Source organism: Syngnathoides biaculeatus, chromosome 3 (assembly GCF_019802595.1).
Source record: "Syngnathoides biaculeatus isolate LvHL_M chromosome 3, ASM1980259v1, whole genome shotgun sequence".
NCBI classification, from domain to species: domain Eukaryota; kingdom Metazoa; phylum Chordata; class Actinopteri; order Syngnathiformes; family Syngnathidae; genus Syngnathoides; species Syngnathoides biaculeatus.
This window is the reverse complement of record NC_084642.1, coordinates 28962997-28988448: the sequence shown is the minus strand read 5'-3', so window position 1 is coordinate 28988448 and position 25452 is coordinate 28962997. Positions and strand designations below refer to the sequence as shown.

General features: G+C 41.3%; 1 protein-coding gene across 1 annotated transcript in view; it reads right to left on the bottom strand.

Annotated features, from left to right (window-relative positions):
- The window catches only part of luzp2 (leucine zipper protein 2), a 171154-nt gene that overhangs the window by 59268 nt on the left and 86434 nt on the right, over nt 1-25452 (bottom strand). Inside the window, exons 4-5 of the mRNA XM_061813989.1 lie at nt 22867-22948; nt 14608-14670 (exon numbers count right to left, since the gene is read on the bottom strand). Of these exons, the coding sequence (XP_061669973.1) occupies nt 14608-14670; nt 22867-22948 (145 nt within the window). The remainder of the gene's footprint in view (nt 1-14607; nt 14671-22866; nt 22949-25452) is intronic.

The window sequence follows — 25452 nt, the reverse complement described above, 5'->3', positions numbered from 1 at the left end:
GTTTGATAGTGTGTGATTATTACTAGAAGCTGTGATGATTCCTCTTCATTTCTGGCAGACATACAATATATTGTATGCTAGTTTTAGCAATAAAGTTGAACACTCCAGAAGCGGTACAGAAAATAGATAGATTGAATTCCAGTATAAAAATTCTTTATAAAGTCCAACCGATTAGACAATAAGGGTATGTAAATAAAATGTGCATATCATATGCAAATAAAAAACAGAAAGCCATTTGTCCTTTCTGTGCACAAAAACACTTTGGCAGTGGAATTGCACATTTACTACAATTAGCTCTCTGGCATGCTGAGCTAATACGTCTTCATATTAGTATGAGATATTGTGCCACAACTTTTTCGTTCAGCATTGAGGTTTCACTACCACCTCAGATTTCATCACAGACAAGCTCTGCCAGAAATATTGTACTTTTTGGTCAATATAACTCACTCTTCATCCTGCAAGGTTTCGTGAAATACAACCTGAGGAATTTAAAAAAAAAAAAAAGCTTCAGAGCTTCTCTCAGTGTAAAAAAAAAAAAAACAAATACTAAAATTTTTATGCATGTCATACCACTCATGTTTGCCTTACCCAATAGTCTATTGTTCATTACAGAAACAAATGTCATCAACATCCCATGTTTTTCCTTTTACTGACATCTATAAAGACATCGGCAGTAGATTGTTTATTGCCAAGAAATGATACAGACTATAAGTTTCACTGAGACCAAACAATCAACACATACAACCTCCAAAATGAAAACAAGGAAGTGGATCTCACCTAAAGCTTGCATATTAGCTTCCATTTCCTGTTAGGTTTGTTTTCATTGGTACGTTTTGTAGGAATAATTGTGATCATAATTATCATACATTTGCTTCCAATAAAGAAATGCTTTGCTCTGCCCTAGATAATGTAGCAGCCTCCTAGCAGGAGATAGCAAGAACAAAAACATCTAATCATCAGAACTGTTAGAACTGCTGCCTGTTAAATAAATGATGACCACACATGTATTCAGCAATCTTCCACACATGCACACGCACATGAACAAACATTTACACCTTGTTTCAAACTGTTTTGCTTTTTGTCTCCTTTTTGTAACATCCATGTAAATAAGGGGCGTCTCAAAACTAAATAAATAGAGGTGCCGAGGAGAGGATAATCAGAGAGTGCAGTGGTGAATTGTACGAGACAGTTCCTCTCCTCTCTCCTCGCGAGACTTGAACTGGTGTCTTTGCTTCCTTTTTTGTCCTGTTTAATGAATGTCTGATTGGTGAACCTGACAAATTTTAAAAAAGGGAGCGCTGATTATGAATGCTGAACCACATGACTCTTCTGGCCCAGTTTTGCCTTTTTTTTTGTTCATTTTAACTTCTTGAAACGATGGATTGTCTTGCAAGTTGTACGCACCTTCCTGTTGAAGAGTAAGTGTAATTTGACAACCCAACCATGACAAATTACATAATCAGTGAAGTGCAAATCATATGTAAATGCATGTAACCATGAAATTGTACTGCACTTGGGTCAACTACAACCAATACTTAAGTAGACCTTACCTTCCTATTTAACACTTCCTGTTAAACTTTTCAACTTCGCCCCACCCTTTGTATAACAAATCGGCCCTACTGTCTTGTATTTATGTATACAGTCAATTAGGCTGTATATAATCGGTCTTCTGTGACTATCAAGACAATTATACGTCATATCGCTCCTCATTCCATTTCACTTGAAGATCTATTTTCACCAATGCACTTTCCCCTAAATATGTGCCAGGAATCATAGTTGTGAAATTACTTCTGACAGAGTCTTGATGGCACTGAGAGCCTCTTTTTGTTCATACTGTGGCTATTCAGTTATTGAATAATATGCCAGCTGAGTCGTGGGAACGCTATTAATTCTTCATGCTGTTAATATTCTGCAGCTAAGTGTTTTGTGTGAATTAGTTGGAAAAGAATCAACATTTTGTCATACACGTTTTTGTTTTTTTTCACGCCAAAAAGATCATTTCCTGCTGTCTTACTATTCAAGTATGAAACTTTAATGGTATCTGTTGTTTTATCTGTTTTACAAAGAATGGTGAGACATTAGCTTAAACATTTTGTCTCACCATGGAAACAGACTGATCACAATGTGACACTTTTCTCAATTTAACCATGATGAAATAAAACAAAGTCACTGGGTGATTTTAGACTAAAAGAAATAGTTGCGAGGTTAGGAGTGTGTGGCAAGGCTGTCCATTACAATTCTCTTTGTAAGACTAATGAAACCCAGCAGAGTCCAAGTTTGTATTTCAGTCATTCACCTTCAGTATTTGCTCAAAGCCAAAAAAACAAACATTTTCAGATTCAATTGCATCTGCAAAACTACCTCATACGATGAAACAATCTGCATTCATTCAAGCTGACAGGGCACATTTAGACTCATCTTGATCTTCAAAAATAGCCTTTCCGTCGTGATTTATATTTGCCAGAGGATATTTCTATGATAGTAGATGTTTGATCAATGACTATGATCTGTATTACGTTAAAAATATACAGAAGTACATAATTTTAATGCATTATGAATTCACTGATAAATCCCAGTCTTATAATTTGTGTCTAAAGTGTATTTTTGTGATTAAACCACAGATGGGTATCATTTGATGCTGAAGTGGAGAAATCCAACAACAAAACTTGCTGTGGAACATTGCAAAAATGTAATGTCCACTTCAAAGAGCTTCAGTTCATGTTAGTGTATGAAGCAATCTGGTTAAAATTTTCATCATTTTCATCAATTGTCCCTGCAGTTATGCTGGATTGAGCATTTGTCATCCAGTACGCATGAAAAATTTGTAGAAAAATATGTAATGTATGTATAAACAAGATTGTCTGGGAACCAGTTCAGGGAGTACCCTGTCTCCTGCCCGATAACAGATGGGATAGGCGCCAGCACGCAACCCTCGTTAGTATAAGTGGCTCAGAAGATGGATGGATGGATGGATGGATGGATGGATGGATGGATGGATGGAATGATGGATGGATACATACACTTTAATGTGTGTCACTCAGTGGCTTGTGTTGTAATAGGGAGATTTCACTGCAATAGTTTAACATCGTTACTGTTTGACTTTTTGAACAGAATACATTTTTGCTAAGTGACACGCTAAGAGATTCTATGCATGCAGCCAGTTTAAATGTCAGGTCATCACAGATGTCAGAGATGTTCTGCTGAGCACAAACGATCTTTTCTGGATGTGATGACATTGGCCCAGAAACCTTGGAAGGGCATTTTCTAAGTGATCCAGATCTGGGACAGAAAAAAAAGCAAATGTCAGCAATTAGGCAATCATATGATGATGGACCATCTGCCAGTACAGTGAAAACACCGTAGCTTGCTGAATCTAAGCACTGCGGATGCATGATGGCAAAGTTATATTCCGAACTAAAATATATTATACAAGAAATGTAATCCGATAAAGCAGAATCAGTGCTGTTTGCATACATGCTACTGCTGCTACTGTTTGCAAGCATGCTGTAAAACATCAATCTATTGATTTTACGAGCCGCTTATCCTCACAAGGGTCACCCGAGTGCTGGAACCTATGCCAGCTACAGTATCTTTGGGCAGGAGGCGGGCTCCACACTGAACTGCTTGACAGCCAATTGCAGGGCACATATAAACAAACAACCATTCATGTACACCTACACACCTATGGGCCATTTAGTCTGCAATCAACCTACTATGCATATGTTGGGGCTGTGGGAGGAAAGCAGAATACCTGGAGAAAACTCATGGAGGCACGGAGAGACCATGCAAACTCAACACAAACAGGACTGGGGATTAAAACCTGTTCCTCAGAACTGTGAAGCAAACTCTCTAATGAGTCGTTCAACGCACCACCATTGCTGCCAAAACAGGGAAAGATTTTTTTCTGTATTTTCTACCAAATAATAGATATTGCTATTTTATTTTAGATTATTCCGTAAACCTAAAAAAAAGTGCCTACATATATTGCAGCAAGTTCAAAGGTGCATATTGTGTTATATCAAAATACAGTGGACCACCAATTTGCGGTCCAGTTCAATCCCCCAATTGCAAAAATCAGTGAATAATTAACACCCATTATAGTTGAAATTTAAAAAAAACATGTTTTTCTTAACCCTAGGAATTCTTGGAGGAATTCTTGAATCAGATGGTAAACACTCTCAGTGAGTTTTCCACAAAATCGGTAGTTGATTGAACCTTCTCCAGGTTGTTTAAGAGTAAAGGAGTACCTAATTGGCCATTACCAAGGCAAATCATGGCCCTCTTTATTGGCCATTTAGTCACTTAAACAGATCTATTGCGCTATAGAACCCACATGTAACGGGCACTCTTTGTGTAAATTACTGATTGGATGACTCTCTAATGAGTAATGCACTGGATACTGATGTTAATTGATGTATTTATTTATAAGAGTGATCAATAGCAGGTGTTCCTTTAAATTACGAAACTTGAAAACTATTCACCAGAAACAGTTGTTTTAAATTTGCCGACCAGCAGTGCATCTGAAGGCAAACATAGAGACTACACGCTATATTTAAATGTGTACGGTAAAAATGTGTTCTCTCTAACCTTTGAATTTACATTTTTCATCTTCATACAAAGAATTTGAGATCATACAGACAACCAAAATCCGAGTAATGCCAATGCCTCATGGTCACTGCTTAAAGTTGACTGTTTTCAAATTACAAAATTTCGATGTATATTTATAAACAGAGTGTACAAAAGTATAGTGTGCTCGGTTAGTATATGACAAAAACCTTCCTCATCTTTTGACAACTAAATTGAGTTAATCACAAAACAGCCTCTTGTAATTCCTCCAACGAAAATAATGGAGAACTCAGTAAGGTCAAAACTTTGAAGACATCGGCGCCAGTTCTCCTCGAAAGTACCGCAAAGCATGCTGGGAGGAGGTAAATAGTGTTTAACGCGTATGTTTTATGACAGTTATTTTGTGAGTCATTATTTTAATTTATTATATGCTAGTTATGCTACTCTGTTTGCTGCGGTGTGATAATTTTAGTTTCGATGTGACACTGTCAGTGTGCACAAGAATAAGTGTAATGGCCTGCCCACACAGGCAGTGTGTGGGGCAATGTAATCTTCTTCTGCTTACAAATATGAAATGCAGTTGTTCCTCACAGGCACCATCATATTATAGCTTCATTATACGCTAAAAAACGTGCTGGCATGCATGCTATCAGTGTAATCAGTGTCTATAAGTGTATTTTGTTGGACCAGTCACACAACAACACTTGCAAATGTTGGAATGAGCATAAGGTGCACCACATCTAATGTGGCAACTCGTCTAGTTAGAAAGTTATTTACAAGAGTGAAAATGCGGCAAATTTAAACAAAACAAAAAAACAACTTGGAGACCAAAATCCGCAAAGATGCGGAGTTGCAAAAGGACAAGGGCAAACTGTACAGGAAAAAGTTCCTTTGATAAAAAATGGGATCTTTAGCATAATAGTATGCGTGAACATTTATGTCCATCCATCCATTTTCTTTTTCACTCACAAGGGTCGCGGGAGTGCTGGAGCCTACCCAGCTGTCAGCGGGCAGGTGGTGGGGTACACCTTGAACTGGTTGCCAGGCAATCACAGGGCACATTGAGACAAAGAGCTGCACTCATAAACACACCTAGGGGCAATTTAGAACCGGAGTGCCCGGAGAAAACCCACTCAGGCACGGGGACAACTCATGCAAACTCCACTCAGGAAAGGAACGGGATTGAACCCGGGTCCTCAGAACTATGAGGCCAACGCTTTCCAACTGCGTCACCGTGCTGCCTTAGCATTTATGTATTCGCGTATATTAGATTAGAGTAAACAGCACTCACTGCTGTTGGCATATTGTGCCTGGATCAGATTATAAAATATTACTCCCTTCATTGGCCCGATTTGCTGTTGTGGCTGAGTTCCCAAATGAGGTACCACAAAAACTCTTTACAGTATGACATAATCCACAACCTACAATTTGACCCTACGGCACTAAAATTAAAAGTCTAGCACTGGGATGTTTAACTAAACTTTTGAAAGGTCCCGATTGAGAACATTTTATTGCAGCAAAGTTCCAGAAGATCTTCTAGTGTCTATTTATTGTGATACAGATTTAAGTAGCCAGGCTATTTGTTGTATATACATCTGCTTGTAATCAATATATCAGTCACATTTGAAAATCTATTTGCATTTCTTATCAAGAAACACAGAACTAAACAAATATGAATGACTACAATATGATGTGTACAGTTTAGCTCACAAGTTCACATACAATGGCATAATTTGTGTAATATTACTCTTTTGAATAACTGAACTAGGCCAATCCCCTATTTTCTTTATGGTTATTTTTTTTTATGATTGTGCATTTTTGAAATGTTTTTCTGTTTAATTTGAATCCCATTTGAAATAAAATGAAATGTGTTTTGCAGAATTTTTCATGTTATCTTCCAAGAATTGTACACATCTTACAATTTCTGCATGAGTAATCAAACATATGAACAGAACAAATGTTCTCTCATTTACTTAATAAAAATAGAGATCCATTGAAAGTAGGAACAAGAGAAAGTTATACATTTTCAAATAATGCGCTTAATGTTTGAGTTTACCTTCTTCTCTTTGGGATATTGACAAAACAGTTGTCTATGTTTTCTTAGATAGTTTCGTTTAAATTCATCTTTTTTTGATAACTGACCCATTTTAGATTTAATGTTCATTCAAAACGTTTCTGTTTTGAGTCAAAATAACTTTCACTTACGGTGTAGGCATTTTTAATAAGTGCTCCCAGTGGATACTTCCCATTGAGAGGGACAAATAAAAATGACTCTCTATTCCATTTGAGTGGAATTTGTTCCAAATGTTCGATTCCTTTATCGATCATTTCTGATCTTTCTACTCAATTTCCACAGCAAGTCTCTTTCCCTCTCCTGTGTTACACTTAACCTTGCCTCTGTCTGGTTTCTGTGCAGTCACTGCTTACAGCCTGAGATGCAGATGAGATGAGCTGAATCGGGTGGCTGAACTCGCATGTGATTGTTGATATTGTTCCTCCATCCATCCATTTACCAGGCCACTTATCCTCACAAGGGTCACAGGAGTGCTGGAGCCTACCCGAGTCCATCACTACCTTAAAGGTCTACCGACATCAAACAAACAAACATTTTAAAATACATATTGTTATGAAAACTACATATAATAGTATTCACTTCAATGTCTACATGAAAAAATAAATATGAGAGTAAAGCATGTCATCCATGTGTAAAGTTGCGGAAGTCTCACTCGACATCCCAGTGACAGTCATATTGCCTGGAATGTCATTAGCAGATGTCACACTGGGACATTCGTCATTGAAAACACGTAGTGGCACCTGCTATGGGAGAGGAATAACAGAGATTTTATGACTTTTCTGACGTCCCTTCTGACACGGAAGCTATTTTCAAAGAAGAGAACAGCTCACAATCGAGTGAAGTGACCGGGGCCATATAAACCTATCGTTTCAAGCCATATTTAGATGATATACAGATCACTTCTAACTAACAACAGACTCCCCGACAGACGGATGAGGAACCCAATGAAATACTCAAAATGACAGGTCTATAAATGTTCAATTTCCCAACTCTTTTACAAGTCTTGAGTATGTAGCGTACTCAGGAGGACCCATGCCGGGCGAAGTAAATATATGAGGGGTACCCAGACACTGGTGGGGGCGGGGGGGCTCCTTTCACCTCCCTGCCAGCAGTGTGACAAAACGGGCCAGACAGCCTCCTGGCCCGACCAACTTCCGCGTCGGGTGAAATGGAGAGCTAACTGCAGCAACTGGTGATATGACGCGGCTCTTTTGTATGACGCGGCTCTTTTGTTACATTCTGAGACCCCAACGGAGCTTTTTATTATTGCTGCTTTCGGAGAAGTTGTTCGAGTTTGGTGACTATACATCTCGTTGCGTAGTTAGCTTGTGTTACACGCTACTAAACTGTATTTGTACTTCTATTTTATTGTTTGGTGTTGCATTGTATTGTGTGTGTGAATAAATTGTCTTAAACACAATACAAGTGCTTTGTTACTTGTTGCCAGTTTAACCAAGGGGATTTATTCTAAATTCACACATAACGTTTGCTATAAACTGAGAAACAAATTAGTTCCCTCTATTACTTTTTTAATAGCTCTATACACACATATGTGTCGTTTAGAAACTACAAAGCTCTCGTCCTTTGCACCTGTGCAATCCATTTTTCAAGACGAACTGGGTGTTTTGGAAAAGTGTAAAGATTGAATCCATCCTACCAGTGTTCGAGCAAAATCCAGCAATAAGACGAGCCGGCATTTTGGCTAACACGATGAAAAAAAAAGACATTTTTCACCAGCACAATAGGTGTAAACCAATAAAAAAAAACTCGTCCCCACTACTGTAATAAACATCACTTCCTGTTTTTTCTCCAACACAAATGCCTCCAGAGGATTTTTATGACGGGAGATGCAAAAATCCATACACGACAACATCATGACGCGGTGAAAAACGGATGGGTCCATTCCGGCTGCCTTTTTTTTTTTCTTAAAAACATACTAAAAATCATGCTTTAAGTGGCGGTAGATCTTTAAAGCCTGTAATACTGTACCATTTAAATACAATATTTTCACAAGGTGCATTGTATTAAATGGCACAGTCTCAGTTGAAGGTATAATTTCTGTAGTTAACATGTACGCAAGGCACACTGTCTTATTGGGCACCCAAACCAAAATCATTGCACCACAATAAACAGAACACCACAACCAGCAAACAACAAAATAACCTGAATGATGAGGGGAGAAATAATTGACAGAAAACATACACTTCAAACACTATTTATATACGTTTAGCACCGCAAAGCATGCTGAGAGCAACTGCAGCCTCCAAGAGACTCTACAATACGCTACAGTATCTTAAAACAAACGTTAGCTTGCATGCACGCTATTTCAAAAGGCAGCGTGGACAAAACGGGGTCAGTTGTACTTTATTGAAGTATTTAACGATGTATGTACTCACATTATTTTTAATTAATGCTCATCCAAATCTCCATCAAAGTCCTTATCTTCTGTATCTGAAATGAACAATTCTCCATCAAACATGCCAGGTTCCCTCTCATCATTGTCAGAGTCAGTCTCGTTGTCCCGCGGCTCCTCAGAAATGGCTTTTCCAGAAGCTCAAACAAGAGCAGAAGTAGATACATTAGCCCAATCAACCACAATCCATTCACGAATTGTGGCGAAACTCATCCGGCACTGCCTCCCAGTCTTAATAAAGCTGTGCTCGCCATCTGTCATCCATCGCTCCCACTCTGAACGCCCTGTTCACACCAATGTGTAGTGATTGAAGTTTTATCAATTCGTTCCGTTTTATCAATAGTCGTTTTCCTTCTCCCTTCACTTGCAAACCATGGATTTGTTGAGCTTGAATTCTTTCACGGCTGGTCGATTCCCATGTTCCTTTGCACAACTGATAGTTTGCTGTCCTTAGCCAAATATCAGCACTATATACCTGCTGGGGTGGGAGGTGCCTTGAGCATCCTCTTCCACACCTAAACTTCCCCCTTTAACGTCTGCATTCTATCCTCACTCATGTCTGCCTTTCCTCTATATAAAGAGTGTGTTGGCAGGAAATGCTAACCAGTCAGTTAGGTGGCGTGCGCATCAAAGTTACACAACACCATTTACAGATTTTGGAACTCAGTGGACACATTAGGTGGACCGCATTATGTGGTGTTTAGTCTATGTGGAGAAATGTTAAAGATTTTTAAATTTGCCTTATGGTTGCACCCAAAGTGTCTTGAATCCTGGCTTTCTTTTATTTATTTTTTTTGGGGGGGGGCGGCTACGGTGTGGGTCCATATAGAACTGTTTCTGGGTCTGGACTATGGAGCCTGGGCACTGAACAAACAATTCATTGTGCATTCCTATGCGGCAGGACAAGTACGGGTAGGCTCAGCCAAGGCCAAAGATCCATCTCAACATGGTCAGGTTTGGTGTGAAGAGACTTCAGATTCAGATCCTTTGAGTACATAATAGACATGGAACATTTGTGATATTGATATCATTCTGCTGTCTGAATTTACATTTTTTAATTAACTCACTGAAACGTTGCATGACTGTTATAACTTCCAAACACAAGACTGAAGCAATACTCACTGACAAATAGCAAACCACTACACCCTCCTTCCTCCCCTTGGTTACATCAGAAAGAAAACTGGGTCAATTTTATGACAGCTGCAAAACTGACTCTTTAAACTAGCTTCTAACCTCTGCCTGACGGGTATTTAATTGAGGCTATACTGTTGGACTCCACAAAGATTGACACAAAATCTTTATATTTCATCATAGGTTCCAGATTTGGTCTTTGGATTGTTAGCCTTAACACACACTGCACACTGTGGTAGAATTTCTGTATGGTGGCACTCACTACATTATTAAGTAGTATTAGGATCATGAAAAAGTTTTTTTAGTTTTTTTTTAACCAATATGAAGTAATCCAAGGCAGCTATAAGAACATAGATATATTAGTGTTTACAAAGCACTTTGAAATGTTAAAGACTGCTTCAAACGGCCACTTGAGTTGGAAGCAAAAAACAACCCCACAAATCTTCTGGATTTGTTAGAAAGTATTTGTGTCCATTAAAAAGAATTGATTGATGATTGTTTGTTAGTCAGTATATCTACAATGTACCTCAGATAGGTATAAATTCCGTAAGAATAAGAATGAAAATAAGTATTTCGCAGCCAAAAGCACACACAGCCAAGGTGGTTCTTATGCATCTATCCTTTTGCGCTGGAAAAATAAAGTGTCCTATTTTTTGCAGTCCCCTTTTTTAAATGTATCTCTATCCATCCATCCATCCATTTTTCTTAGCCGCTTATCCTCACAAGGGTCACAGAGAGTGCAGGAGCCTATCCCAGCTGTCATCGGCCAGGAGGTGGGGTAGACCCTGAACTGGTTGCCAGCCAATCTCAGGGCACTAAAATAAACAAAAACATATATATTAAAAACTCCTCCTTGAGCCATCACCTTATCGCGGTGGAGGGTTTGTGTGTCCCGATTATCCTAGGAGTTAGGTTGTCTGGGCCTTCATGCCCCATGGCAAAAAGGTCCTAGGTGAGGGACCAGACAAAGTTTGACTCCAAAACCCCAATGACGAATAGAAAAATTGGATCTTGGTGTCCCTTGCCCAGACGCGGGTCACCGGGGCCCCCCTCTGGAGCCAGGCCTGGAGGTAGGGCTCCAAGGCGAGTGCCTGGTGGCTGGGCCTGCATTCATGGGGCTCAGCCGGACATGGCCCGAAAGGGTAACATGGGTCCCCCTCCCCATGGGCTCACAACCTGTGAGAGGGGCCATAGGGGTCGGGTGCAAATGTGAACTGGGCGGTGGCCAAAGGTTGCGGACCTTGGCGAGCCAATCCCCGGCCACAGGAACTAGCTCTAGGGACATGGAATGTCACCTCTTTGGCAGGGAAGGAGCCGGATTTGGTGCATGAGGTCGAGAAGTTCCTACTAGATATAGTCGGACTCACCTTTACGCACTGCTTGGGGTCTCATACCACTCATCTTGAGAGGGGTTGGACTCTGTTCCACTTTGAAGTTGCCCACAGTGAGAGACGCGGAGCCATTGAGGGTATTCTCATTGGCCCCCGGCTCAGGGCCTGCACATTGGGGTTCACCCCGATGAATGAGAGGGTAACGTGCCTCCGCCTTCAGGTAGGGGGACGGGTCTTGACTGTTGTTTGTGCTTATGCACCAAACAGCAGTTCAGAGTATTCACCCTTTTTGAAATCCTTAGAGGGAGTGCTAGAGAGTGCTTCCACTGGGTACTCCATCATTCTGCTGGGGGAGTTCAATGCTCACGTGGGCAATGACAGTGAGACCTGGAAGGTCGTGATTTGGAAGAATGCCGCCCCCCCACCCCAATCTGTGTTTTGTTATTGGACTTCTGTGCTCATCACGGATTGTCCATAACGAACACCATGTTCAGGCATAGGGGTGTCCACATGTGCACCTGGCACCAAGACACAATAGGCCGCAGTTCGATGATCAACTGGCATTGGACTTGCTACCGCACATCTTTGACACTCTGGTGAAGAGAGGGGTGGACCTCTCAACTGATCACCACCTGGTGGTGAGTTGTCTCCGATTGTGGGTGAAGATACCGGTCCGACGTTGCAGGCCCAAACATATTGTGAGGGTCTTCTGGGAATGGCGGGCAGATTCCACTGTCAGAAGGAATTTCAACTCTCACCTCAGAAAGAACTTTGCTCACCTTCCAGGGGGGATGGGGGACATTGAGTCCCAGTGGACGATGTTCCGCGCCTCCATTGCTGAGGCGGCCGACCAGAGCTGTGACCGTAAGGTGGTTCAGTGGCTCTCATGCCGGCAACCCCAGGACATGTTGGTGGACACCAATAGTGAGGGATGCTGTCAAAGTGAAGAAGGAGTCCTATCGGGCATTTGTACCCTGTGGGACTCTCGAGGTAGCTGATAGGTACTGGCTAATCAAGCGGAAAGCAGCTTCAGTGGTCACTGAGGCAAAAACCATCCGGCGCCTCAGGAGGGGGGAAGCAGTGCACCATCAACACTGTGTATAGTGGGGATGAGGGACTGCTAACCTCGACTCGGGATGTTGTAAGTCGGTGGGGAGAATACTTTGAAGACCTCACTTCCACCAACACACTTTCCCATGAGGAAGCTGAGTCTGGGTTCTCTGAGGCGGGCTCTTATATCTCTGGGGTTGTGGTCACCAAGGTGGCTAAAAAGCTCCTTGGTGGCAGGCCCCCAGGGGTGGATGAGATTCGCCCAGAGTTCCTAAAGGTTCTGGATGTTGTGGGGCTGTCCTAGTTGACACCCCTCTGAAACATCGCATGGACATCGGGGACAGTGCCTCTGGATTGGCAGACTGGGGTGGTGGTTCCCCTTTTCAAGAAGGGGGACCGGAAGGTGTGTTCCAACTACGGGGAGATCAGACTCTTCAACCTCTCTGGTAAGGCTTATTCAGGGGTGCTGGAGAGGAGGGTCCATCGGGAAGTCGAATCTCAAATCCAGGAGGAGCAATGTGGTTTTCATCCTGGCCGACGATAGTGGACCAGCTCTACACCCTAGGCAGCATCCTCAGGGTGGATGGGAGTTTGCCCAACCAGTCTACATGTGTTTTGTGGACTTGGGGAAGGTGTTCAACAGTGTCCATCGGGGAGTCTTGTGGGGGGTTCTTTGGGAGTATGTGGTACCGAGCCCCCTGATATGGGCTGTTCGGTCCTTTTACGACCGCTGTCAGAGTTTGGTCCACATTGCCGGGAATAAGTCGAACTCGTGTCCGGTGAGAGTTGGATTCCGCCAAGGCTATCCGTTCTCACCGATTTTGTTCACAACTTTTATGGACAGAATTTCTAGGTGGAGCTGAGGCATAGACGGTGTCTGGTTTGATGGCCTCAGCATCGCATCTCTGCTCTTTGCAGATTATCTTGTTCTGTTGGCTTCATCAAGTTCGCAGGCAAGTGTGAAGCAGCTGGGATGAGAATCAGCACCTTCAAATCAGAGACCATGGTCCTCAGTCAGAAAAGGGCGGCGTGCCCTCTCCGGGCCGGGGATGAGATCCTTCCCCAAGTGGAGGGGTTCAAGTATCTTGGGGTCATGTTCATAACTGACGGAAGAATGGAGCGGGAGATCGACAGTGGGATCGGTGCAGCATCTGCAGTGATGCAGACTTTGTATTGGTCTGTTGTGGTGAAGAGGGAGCTAAGTTGAAAGGCGAAGCTCTCAATTTACAAGTCGATCTACGTTCCTACCCTCCCCTATGGGCACGAGCTGTGGGTCCTGACCGCAAGAACAGGATCCTGGATACAAGCGGCTGAAATGAGTTTCCTCTGGACGGTGTCTGGGCTCTCCCTTATAGACAGGGTGAGAAGCTCGGTCATCTGGGAGGGACTCAGTGTCGAACTGTTGCTCCTCCGCATTCAGCGGAGCCAGATGAGGTGGCTGGGGCATCTGATCCGGATGCCTCACTGACGCCTCCCAGGTGAGGTGTTTCGGGCATGTCCCATTGGAAAGAGAGCCTGGGGATGACCCAGGACACGCTGGAGAGACTATGTCTCTCGGCTGGCTTGGGAACGCCTCAGGATCCCTCCGGAAGAGCTGGAAGATGTGGCCGGGGAAAAGAAAGTCTGGGTATCCCTGCTGAAGCTACTTCCCGACGACCCGACCCAGAGAAGCAGTAGAAAATGGATGGATGGATGGATGTATATTAAAAATACCTCCACTGTCATCAATTTTACCCAAAGAATTTGGAAATGTGAATTGTCTTGCACAACACCCTTTTCCTTCCAAAAACCATTTGGACAGACGCGCGTTTTTATAGCCACTGTAGCCTCCCTTCACATCCCCTTTTAAAGATTAATTACTGTGTCGATTGTCTTAAGAGAAATAAATACATATATTAACTATTTCTGCTTTGTGGAATAAATAATTTTGGCATTGGTTACCCATTTTCTTTTGGCTTGAACAACTGCCCCAAAAAATGTTTGTGACATGTGCCTTGTTGTTAGTGTTCAAACAAGCCTTGAATGATTCTTAGATGACTCACCTCTTGCTGTAAATCCTTGATGATTTTGGTTTTCTTTTCCATCTCCGCTTTAATCAGTTTAACCTGAAGACAGAACAAAATTCAGTCATGATGAATGTTCTATGAGTTTCCCTTATACTGTATGTCAGTCTGTGTGTTTCATAAATGATATTATGGTACCAATCTAGAAATAATGTCTACCATACTTTGTATTCTACCCAGAATTCATATGTGGAACCCGGTAAACATCAGTACAGTAGTTACATTTTTCACTTTTTTTAATGTCACCCTGGGTAGACTAAGTGGAATGAACACTGATGTTCAAGTATTGAGAGAGAAAATGAGAGGGAGAGGGAGAGAGGATCTTCTATTTTTCAGGTTGATTTGAGAGTCCTTCAAAGAGGTCATCGAGATAGACCAGCTGACAAAGGGGCAAGTAATCATGGTATAGGTGACCTCATACCAGGAATGCACCTTGGGGAACTGTAAACTAAGGCGTGCCAGTTGATTCACATCCAAGAGTATGGAAAGATAACATTGAGGTTTATCTTTGAGCCTCCTGGTCTTTGTCAGAGCCAAAAGGAAAGGAACACAAACTCCCAGTTTCTTTGCAGACTGTAAATCTGAATGAGAGACTTTTATAATTTATCTTATCGTCAGAAGAGGTGACCCTTCCTTGTTAGAGATTTTTAAAAACAGGCTGACAAACAAATACAACGATTAATCTTACAGGGCAAGTGGATTTAATACATTTTACAAATATGCATTTGTGTAATGGATAGTATCTCCTCTCAAAAAGATACCAGACCAATCAGCAGTGACCAACTATGTTCTACTTTAAATGTGTTGAAAGTGAGAATCAGGATATACTGTATAGAGACGCCACAATAAAGAACAATTAATTTCTCCATGCCTTTTCCTGGTTAACTTCAACAAGTGATACTGGCATTTTTTTCAAGATATAAAGGTGCACTTAACTTTCCTGACTTGTTAATCTGAATGGCCTTCTACTTTTTTTAAAAAATCAGAATACATGGAAAAAAGAAATGTAAAAATTAACCAACAGGTGTACTGTACCAGCTTTTGTTTAGAGTTATTTGTTGTTCTTCTCATTGCTCTCTGTACATGTTGCTTAGTGATGTTCAACCTCGTCTTCATTTGGGAACCCTTGATTCGCCAATGAATCATAACAGGTATCCATGGTAACATTTCTGAATAAAGAATTGCATTAATTTGCTGCTAATGTAGATGAACATTCTATCCTACTGCATAGTCTCATTCAAAAAGTATGAGCATTTTCTTTCTCTTGAAAATGAAAGCATGAGCATTAATACAACTATATAATATATTTTCTTTCCTCTACATCAATAAGTAAATAATTACATCAATACATAAAAGGGATGGTAAGCCAACAATGACAAGCGTTATAAGAAAACATGCAAGCTCGTATTGTCAGACACTTCAAGTCTCACGATAGTTCGGAGACTTCTTAAGTATTATACTGTTTTATAACCCAAAGGTTTCTAACAAATATTTAAAACATTTAAAACAGCATGTATTCCGAACAATTTTGTCAGACATGTTAAGATCCTGGTGTTAAACTCAAGGCCTTGAGCCAGATGTGGCTCATCACGTCATATGCAGCAGGCGAAAGCACATCATCTGCGTCAACTTCCTTTATTCTCGCTGAAATCTGGATCAAATTTAAAATAGTCTCGTGCAATGAATAATAACATTGAGATGTTGCAAGCATTCTTTTTACAGTTTTTACAGTCATTAGAAAACTAGTTCAACAAACAATTATCCTTTCCTTCTAATTTCAAAATTTGTTAATAATTAATACGTTTATATATAACATATAACCAACCACATGAGGCACTTAAAAATTGTAAGGTTTCACAGTTAATGGTAAATCACAACTACAATGTGATCTATGACAAAAATGAGTTTGGCACCCCTTGAATTAAGGTATTGCAAATGTGCCATGAAGAAGAAGTTGTGCGCACATATCACAAGGCTCTCTCAGAATTTATTATTTTTATTACTATTGATTGGTATTACTTCATTGACAAATCGTCGCATTTTGAAGTTTGACTTTAATCCAAAGCAACCAAGAGACCTAAAGTGCTTTTGCAGTAGATGGGAAGGATTGTACTAAATCAGCTTACTGTCACAAGATACTGTATATTGGGATCAGGTGCAACAGTATAGCGTCTGAATGGTTAACGTATTTGTTGAGAAAGTAGGCTGGGAAGATTCATTTCCAAGAGAATCTAGGCTATTGGAAGAAACAGCCTTACTCTGTTTGTCTCTAATGGATCATGCCACCCTCTGGAAACCAAAAAAAGAGAAAAGCCCAGCCACAGATTGCCTAACACTCAGGGATGTCAATGCTAGGTGATGTTCCACGGGGGAGCACAAAGACACGGAAGTTCTGATGGACTAAAAGTACATAGGAAGTCACTCCGGAGACAAGAATGAGTATTTCACTGGTAAGGGCTGTCGGCATACATCTTATAGGTTTACTGTGTGCTCCAAAATGTCAAGGTCAGAAGAAAGTCTTGAACAAACAGATGTAGGTTATCAGAAACAATTTCTAGGTTTTTCACAGTCAAATTAGGAGTAACAGGTTATATTTATTATACTGTAATTACATTATGATCGTCAGTCTTGATTAGCCATTTTCCTGCAAGTTAGCAAGAATGGTAGCTACAGTAGATGTAAGTGGAAAGTAATATCTTCATCGTTGAATGTCATTATTACTATTTAGTATGAAAAGGATATGATGAAATCTAGTGAGGGAGCATTAGTAGTTAGTGGAACTCACAAGCTACACCTTAAGATACATCTTGACTCAGGGATGAATTTAAGTGAAATCCCATTTTCAAGTGATGTGTTTTAAAATGACATTCATTCACATTTTGCAATTAAAACATATTAAACTCTTCTGTAAAAGCTTTCTATGAAGTTTAGGGTCGTGGTTTGTGGTTATGGAAATATTTTACATTTTTTACCAAAAGTGCATTTGTGAGGCTACATACTGGTGGAGGCGGAAACAAGGAGGCCCAGTCCCCAGTCTAATTCATTCAAAAGTTTTCAGACAAGTGCCTGCTGCTTGATGATATCTGGGGATAGGTTCCAGCATTCCTGTAATCCTTATGAGGATGAGCACGTCTGAAAATGGATGGATGGATACCACTTAAAATCATATTTCAGTAAAGGTAGGTGTGCGAATATATGAGAGAGAGAGAGAGAGAAAACCATGATCTTTGTCTTGTTGTTTCTCTGCGGAGCGTGGGTGGTGGTTTGTGCCCCTTATTTCCCTCTCTCTTCAATACTAATCACCTTCTCGCCTGTGCACCTGGTTCCAATTAGTACTCATCAAAGTTGAACTGAATAAAGCCTCCCAGTTCTAGTGTCCAGTGCCTTTCTATTCACCCCCCCCCCTTCCAACCCTCCCGGTGGATGGGTTCTTCTTTGCTGAAAAGAAAGATACTACTCTCTGCCCCTGCATTAACCTTGGTGGCCTCAACGATATCACAGACAAAAACAAAGCTCCACTGTCCCTCAGTGACACTTCTTTTGCATCCCCTCTGCAATGCTCAGATCCTCAACAAGTTGGACATGTGCAACCCATATAATCTCATTCGCATTACGAGGGGGACACATGGAAAACAGCCTTCACTACTCCCCGAGGACACCCCTTTGGATTAACCAATGGCCGAAAAGTTTTTTAAATGTTCAACGATGTCCTTCTCGATATACTAAACTAGTTTATCTTTGTCGACCTAGAAGACATCATCTTCTTGCCCCACTCACTGGAAGAACATCGACATGTCCAACAAGTGTTTCACTGCCTACTTGAGAACCATATATTTTTCAAACCTGAAAAGTGTGAATTCCATCTCTGATTGCTGAAGGACAACTACAATCACACCGAGTTAAAATCCAGGCTTTAAAGTGGCCAATTCTCTCCACTTGCAAGGAGCTGAAAAAGTGCCTGGCTTTTGTGAACTTCTGCTGTGGAGTCATTTGGAATTACAGCAAAGTGGCCGTTCCACTCAGGAGGCTCACCTCTTTCTTTCAGTTTGTGGTGGGGATTCACATCTCAGACACAAGAGCAGGAGCTGTGCTTTACCACCAAGACCCCAAGACACAGAAATTTCACTCTTTTGCTTTCCTTTCCTGTTGCCTATTGCCAAGGCTGACTTTTGTCACCAATTATTTCATAACTTTTATGAACAGAATGTCTAGACGCAGCCTATGTATAGAGGGAGTCCAGTTTGGTCAGTATTCCATCTCTGTTTTTTGAAGATGATATGTTTCTGTTGGCTTTAAAGACATAATCTCCAAGTCTCACTGGAGCCGTTCCAGCCGAGTGTGAAGTGGCCTGGATGAGAATCAGCACCTCCAGATCCGACGGTCCCTATCCAGGCCGGGGATGAGGTCCTGCCACAATTGGAGGAGTTCAAGTATCTTGTGGTCGTAATCATGAGTGAGGGAAATATGGAGTGGGAGATTAACAGACAGATTGGTACTGCGTCTGCAGTTATGCGGATTTTGTATCAGTCCATTGTGGTGAAGAAGGAGCTAATTTGAAAAGTGAAGCTCTCTATTTACTGGCCAATCTACGTTCCTACCCTTACCTATGGTCACGAGCTGTGCGTCATGACCGAAAGGACAAAATCTTGGAGACAAGCGGACAAAATGAGTTTCCTCTAAAGAGTGTTCTCACTAGATAGTTCAGTCATCCGTCAAATGTTGGGTCTGATCTTGAGCAAATGCAGGAAGCATCTTAACTAGGCCAAGGAGAATAAGGACTGGACTATTGGCCAGTGATTAAGGTCCCCTTTTCTGATGAAGACCCACAAGCAGCAGGCATCAAGTAAATCTGGGCTTCCGTAATTGTCAGGGAATGCCACAGGCTGATTGCTTCAATGCCACGGCACAATGAGGCAGTGATTAAAGCAAAGGGAATCGCAACCAAGTATTGAGGAGTAACACCTCACTTTGAAAATACCATGTTTTGATTGATTTAATGTGACCCTAATTTTGTTTTGTCCTCCCAAAACTGAGAAGTAAATAGGAATTTCTTCACAGTATTCTGTGGGTTTTATAAGCTGGAAGGCCAAATTACGAAAAAAAGAAAAAAAAAAAAAAGAAAAAACTTAAAATGATTTATATTGTGGGCCTTGAATCTATAATCTATTCAAGTTTAATTTTTTGAATGGTTCTATCATATTCTAATTTTTGGAAAGTGTCTGTGTACACACACACACACCAAACTTTCAGCTATTAGGGCAACAAAAGCTTGTCAATGTAGTAATACCCTTAAAAATACTTCTTTTACAACCTTCCAACTTCAGTGCCAATTGCAGGTGAGGAACGTTTGTCCTTTCCTTTGGCTGTGGACCACGGATACAAATATTATTCCAGTTATGTCTTTTCTCATTGTTCAAGTGAATTTGAAATGAATTGATTGATGTGTTCCTCATTGTGATTAAATCTATGCTTGTTAATGATTTACACAGCCTAGAAAACATGAAGTAAATGATACATACCAAATAATCAGAAACTGATCATAATCTGTTCATTTAATAAGTTTTGAAAGATTGGGTATAAAAACTACAAGAGGGAGGCTCAAGCTAAAATAGTCAATATTTTGTGCTTCCCAAAAAAGTTAAATTTGAAACTAAAAAGCTCATATTTATTTATTAATTTGCACAAAACCGTAACTTATTTTTCACAAGAAAAATAATCGGCCTGATGAGACATTATGGGAGGCTTTTTTCCAAAACAGATCACATGGTTTCATTAAAATTTTCTCACACAAAGTAGTTGCAAAAATGTGGACCATGAATTCTGTTTAACTATGTTACTGCATTTGCAACATTTCCGTTCGTTCTTAGTACCTTCTTAATCTATTATTCATAGATATTACACTCATCTAATCGGCCTAATCGGGATTGGACAATAATTCGCTTTTTGTCATGTCGGGCTCATTGACTTTAATGTCATTCACCAATCCGATCACTTATGTCATTGATCGGCTCAGATAATAGATCGATATTTACTCCATGTTGCCGCCCTGTATGGTATATTAGAATCCAAAAGTTAGTTTATTTTTAGCAATTGTCGCATGTCTTTTGAATGCAGCCCTATGGGGGCACAAACCAGTGCAATCTGTAGGCCGGTCCGAAAATGGCAAAAGATGACACGCTGTGGCGACCCCTAACGGGACAAGCCGAAAGAAAAAGAAGATGGAGCTAAGGCACATGTTTTACAATCGAAAAACCTCTTCCGGCACATCAACAAACAAAATTATCATAAAAAGTTGGTACATTAATTACTGGATGTACTCCTTCCCATCTACTGACAAATCATTTCTTCTGTCTGTCATTATGCCTCACTGGCATAAATATATGAACAAACATGAATTATCCATCCATTCATTTTCTTAGCCGCTTATTCTCACAAGGGTCACGAGAGTGGTGGAGCCTATCCCAGCTGTCAACGGGCAGGAGGTGAGGTACACCCTTAACTGGTTTCCAGCCAATCGCAGGTCACATGGAAACAGACAACCGTCACACTCACAATCACACCAAGGGGCAATTTCGAGTGTCCAATTAATGTTGCACGTTTCTGGGATGTGGGAGGAAACAGGAGTGCCTGGAGAAAACCCACACAGGCACAGAGAGAAGATTCAAACTCCACACAGGGCTTGAACCCAGGTCCTGAGAGCTTTGAGGCCAACACTTTACAGCTGTTCCTCCGTGCCACCCTAAATCCTGATCCTTAAAGGTCAAGTGTTATCCCTATAAACATTCTAAAATCGATACCGTAATCAAAAATACATATAGCATTATTCACTTCGATGTCTATATGAAATTAATATGAGCGGAGAGTGCGTCATCCATGCGCAAAGTTGCGGAAGTGTCAATCGACGACATCCAAGTAATCGCCATATTGGCTGCATCCCAAGTCCCTCACGTCACTCCGCTATTCGCCATTGAAAACACGCGTTGGACCCTACTATGGGAGACGAACATGCCCCTTCTGACATGGAAGCTCTTTTCGAAAAGTAGAACACCACACAACCGAGTGAAGTTTCCGGGTCAATATTAACCTATTGTTTTGAACCATATTTAGATGATAAGCAGTCACGGCCAAACTGCCTCACCCTCCGATCCATTTCCGCGGCGGAGATGAGCCATTGTGGCCCAGCGCCGCGACGAGCCACCCTGGCCGACAAGGCCACCAGCCGGGGTGGCTCATCACAGCCGGCCGGGGTAGCTCATTTTTGGTGCCGAGGTGGCTTATCATGGTGCCGAGGTGGGCTGCTTTACGCCGTTGTTCGTAGCCGCCGCCATCCGCGATCAACAACACCGCTGAGTCGGGGCGCTTTACGGCGTTGTCGTCACGCATGGCTGAGTGCAGCATTGTCGACAGCATTGTTCAGAGCCGCCGCCGTCCGCGAGTCCGATGCGCAGCCTTCACTGAAGCTGTGACCGGTGGACACGGCACCTCGGCCAGGGTGGCTCATTTTCAGCACTGAGGTGGCTTATCATGGAGCCAAGCCGAGCTGCTTTACGGCGTTGTCGTCGCATGCGGCTGAGTGTGCCATTGTCGGGAGCGTTGTCCAGAGCCGCTGCCGTCCGCAAGCCGACGCGGCAGCCTTCGCTGGCAAGGTGACGCAGCAGCCTTGACCGGCGAGCCCGACGCCATCCGACGCACACATTGACACATTTAGCACGCCTGTCATATGTACGCGGATCTTTTGTCATGTTATGAGAGACCAATTACGTGGTCTGCCCCATTATTTTTTTTAGTAGCAAGCAATGTCCAGCAATGCAACGAGCCGGCATTTTGGCTAACAGGAAGGAACAACGAGCTACCTTCCCGGAGGTAAAACGAATAGAAACAAACGAGTCCACTTGAGGGCGGTCCTGCCATGTACGTCACTTCCGGCTTCTTCTCGAAAACAAATCCCTCGAGAGGATTTTCATGGCGGGAGTTCCAAAAAGTTGAATATGTCAAAATCATGTTTTGTGGTGAAAAAACGCATGGGTCCATGTCGGTTGCCGTTTTTTCATTAATATACTAAAACTCATGCATTTCCCGACAGTGGTCCTTTAAAAGCCTCATTTTAATATATATATTTATTTATATATATGTAATACAAGTGTTGAGTGAAGGGAGCTGACAAAAGGAGATCCTGGCTAATGAGCCAGACATGTTGGGAACGATCGGATGTTAACGGTCAGGTCAGGTTTGACTTACTGTAGCCTGCTGCTTCTCGGCTCTCTCGTTTGCCTCATCCAGCTGCTTCTGCAAGGAAACCTGGAGGGTTCTCATCTCGTCTCTGTCAATTGTGAAGCAAATGAGGAACAGTTAGCGCAACTTCCACAATTTTCCTTGGAGACTTAGCCTAACAGTGAATGGCTATATTGTACTTGGAAAAGCGATGCTTGACAAAATGTTAGCCCATACTGTTTTATGTAAAGCAAGTGAAAGAATGTGGACCTTATTGTTGTGCTTTAATACTACAAGCAAATGTGATGTGTTTTACATGAATGTTAGTCATAATTACTGTAGAGCTGCAAGGCAGCTGGTAAACATAAATAATAAATACATGTTTTGATCTTACATTTTGCAAATCAAAGATTTGTCACGTATATTATCTATTTGTGATTTCCATTTTAGAACATCAACATTGGTAGTCTCCATTTTAAGGATGAATAATGCAAATGTTAGGGTTCACACATGGGACTTGGTAAACGAAAAGTTGTTAAGTCAGTCTTTGTTTATACATTTTTTATTAAATTACTGCATTTCCTTGCTACAAATCAGAACCTCTGTTTTACCATCTATTTTCCTAATGGCTTCAAATTCAAGTCCCACATTACATCCATTTTGGGGCTTGTTCTTCCCAAATCATTGTAAAAAAAATCGATCACAGGAACCTTGACAAATATAAATGGAATAAAAGCCATTTGACTTGAGGTCTATATGGAGACAGCGATGACAAAGTATGAAGTATTCATTGTGTTTCATAATGCACCCCTCTTTGAGCATTTGTAACGCTCTACAGACTCCATTCATGGTGTTCATTAGACTTAACATGAATACTAATGACTAAATCAATGGTTCTTCACATTGTTGAAACCACTGAACCCCATGAGCTTCATACGCACATTCACTGAACCCCGTCAGTTGGAAAAATAAAATATGGTTAATTTCAATTTCATAATAGGTATACATTTTATTTGTGCACAAAATGAACTTTGCATCAGTTGCACACAAAATCACTGGTTTAAAAGAACAAAACCACAACACACACACATACACAAAACAATTTCTTTCATTGAAATCGTATTGGAAATGAATGTAAATTTTGCTGTTGCAACTCTCATATCATTTTCATAGTTTGCTCCTTTGTTTGTATATCCATTTTGTCAGTCTGATGCGGATGTTCACTTGTCCGGAACAGTAATGCATTCTAACTTGTACATTAAGAGCGTGGCAATGACATTGAAATCAGCACAAACAATGTATTTGTTTCTAAGGACATTTGTACCTTTACATGACAAGTATAGTCAGCCAGTGGCAGAGTTAAGCACCGGTGTTTTGAAAGCATAATGCTTCCTGCCATTTTTGTATTAAAAGAATCCCTCAGCTTAACAGCCCTCAGCACTTTTACATGCCAGTAGTCTTGTGTTTTGGCAATGCCAAAATCCTTGAAAACAATTTCCTCTTCAGCGACCAGCCACCCACGACTGCTTCGGCATTTCATTATTATTCTAATCTCCCATGTCCCTTGCTTGGAAACACTTCTACCTACAAAATCAAAAAGTACACCCACAGACAAGAAAGGGCACAGTGCATGTGAGGCTGAGAGAGAGGTAAGGAGCAGTGACGATATGACAAAAAAGACAAAGTAGAAGTATTGTAGCTGAATGAGTCCATTCATCCATCCTTCCATCCATTTTCTTAGCCGCTTATCCTGACAAGGGTGGCTGGAGTGCTGGAGCATATCCCAACTGTCATCGGGCAAGAAGTGGGGTACACCCTGAACTGGTTGCCATCCAATCACAGGGCACACAGAAACAAGCAAGCACTCACAATCACACCTAGGGACAATTTAGAGTCTCCAAGTAATGCATGCTTTTGGGATGCAGGAGGCAACTGGAGTAGCCGGAGAAAACCTATGCAGGCACGGGGAGATCATGCAAACTCGACACAGGATTTGAACCGCGGTCCTCAGAACTGTGAGGCCAATGCTTTAACTAGTTGCTCCACTGTGCCATCTGAACGAGTTCAATGGACGTAAATTGATGAACTCGTTCAAATTTTGGAGGAACGTGAACTAACCTTCATTCATTTTTGACTAATGAACGTTCGTCAGAATGCTTTCTTTCTGGTGTCGGTGAAAAGTTTTCGAAGGCAAGTTAATATTCATTCAAGAGTGCCAGGTTTTATTAGGGACTTCTAGGACAAAACCCATCTTAATAGACTCCATATACGCCTTCAAGTGTCAGAGGAAAAATGCTCTATTTGACAACGGATTCAGTGCTGGGACCTTTAAGTTTGACATGCACAAGGTGTGTTCATGGACACTATGAATGGGAAAGAATGTGTACTTGGCTAGAAAAATTATGCGTGTCGGAATACTTTTTTTATGCAATCATAACATAGAATTTATTTTTGTAATATTAGACTAGAAATATTGAAATCATTTTTTAATATAGTCAGCCAGAGCTGATAGGAATAAAAGTCATCAATGTCCTATCATCATCGTTCCTGTCATACAGTTTTAGGTGTTTTTGTTTGCATATTATGGACAGAAGTCCTCTTTACGTTTTAATT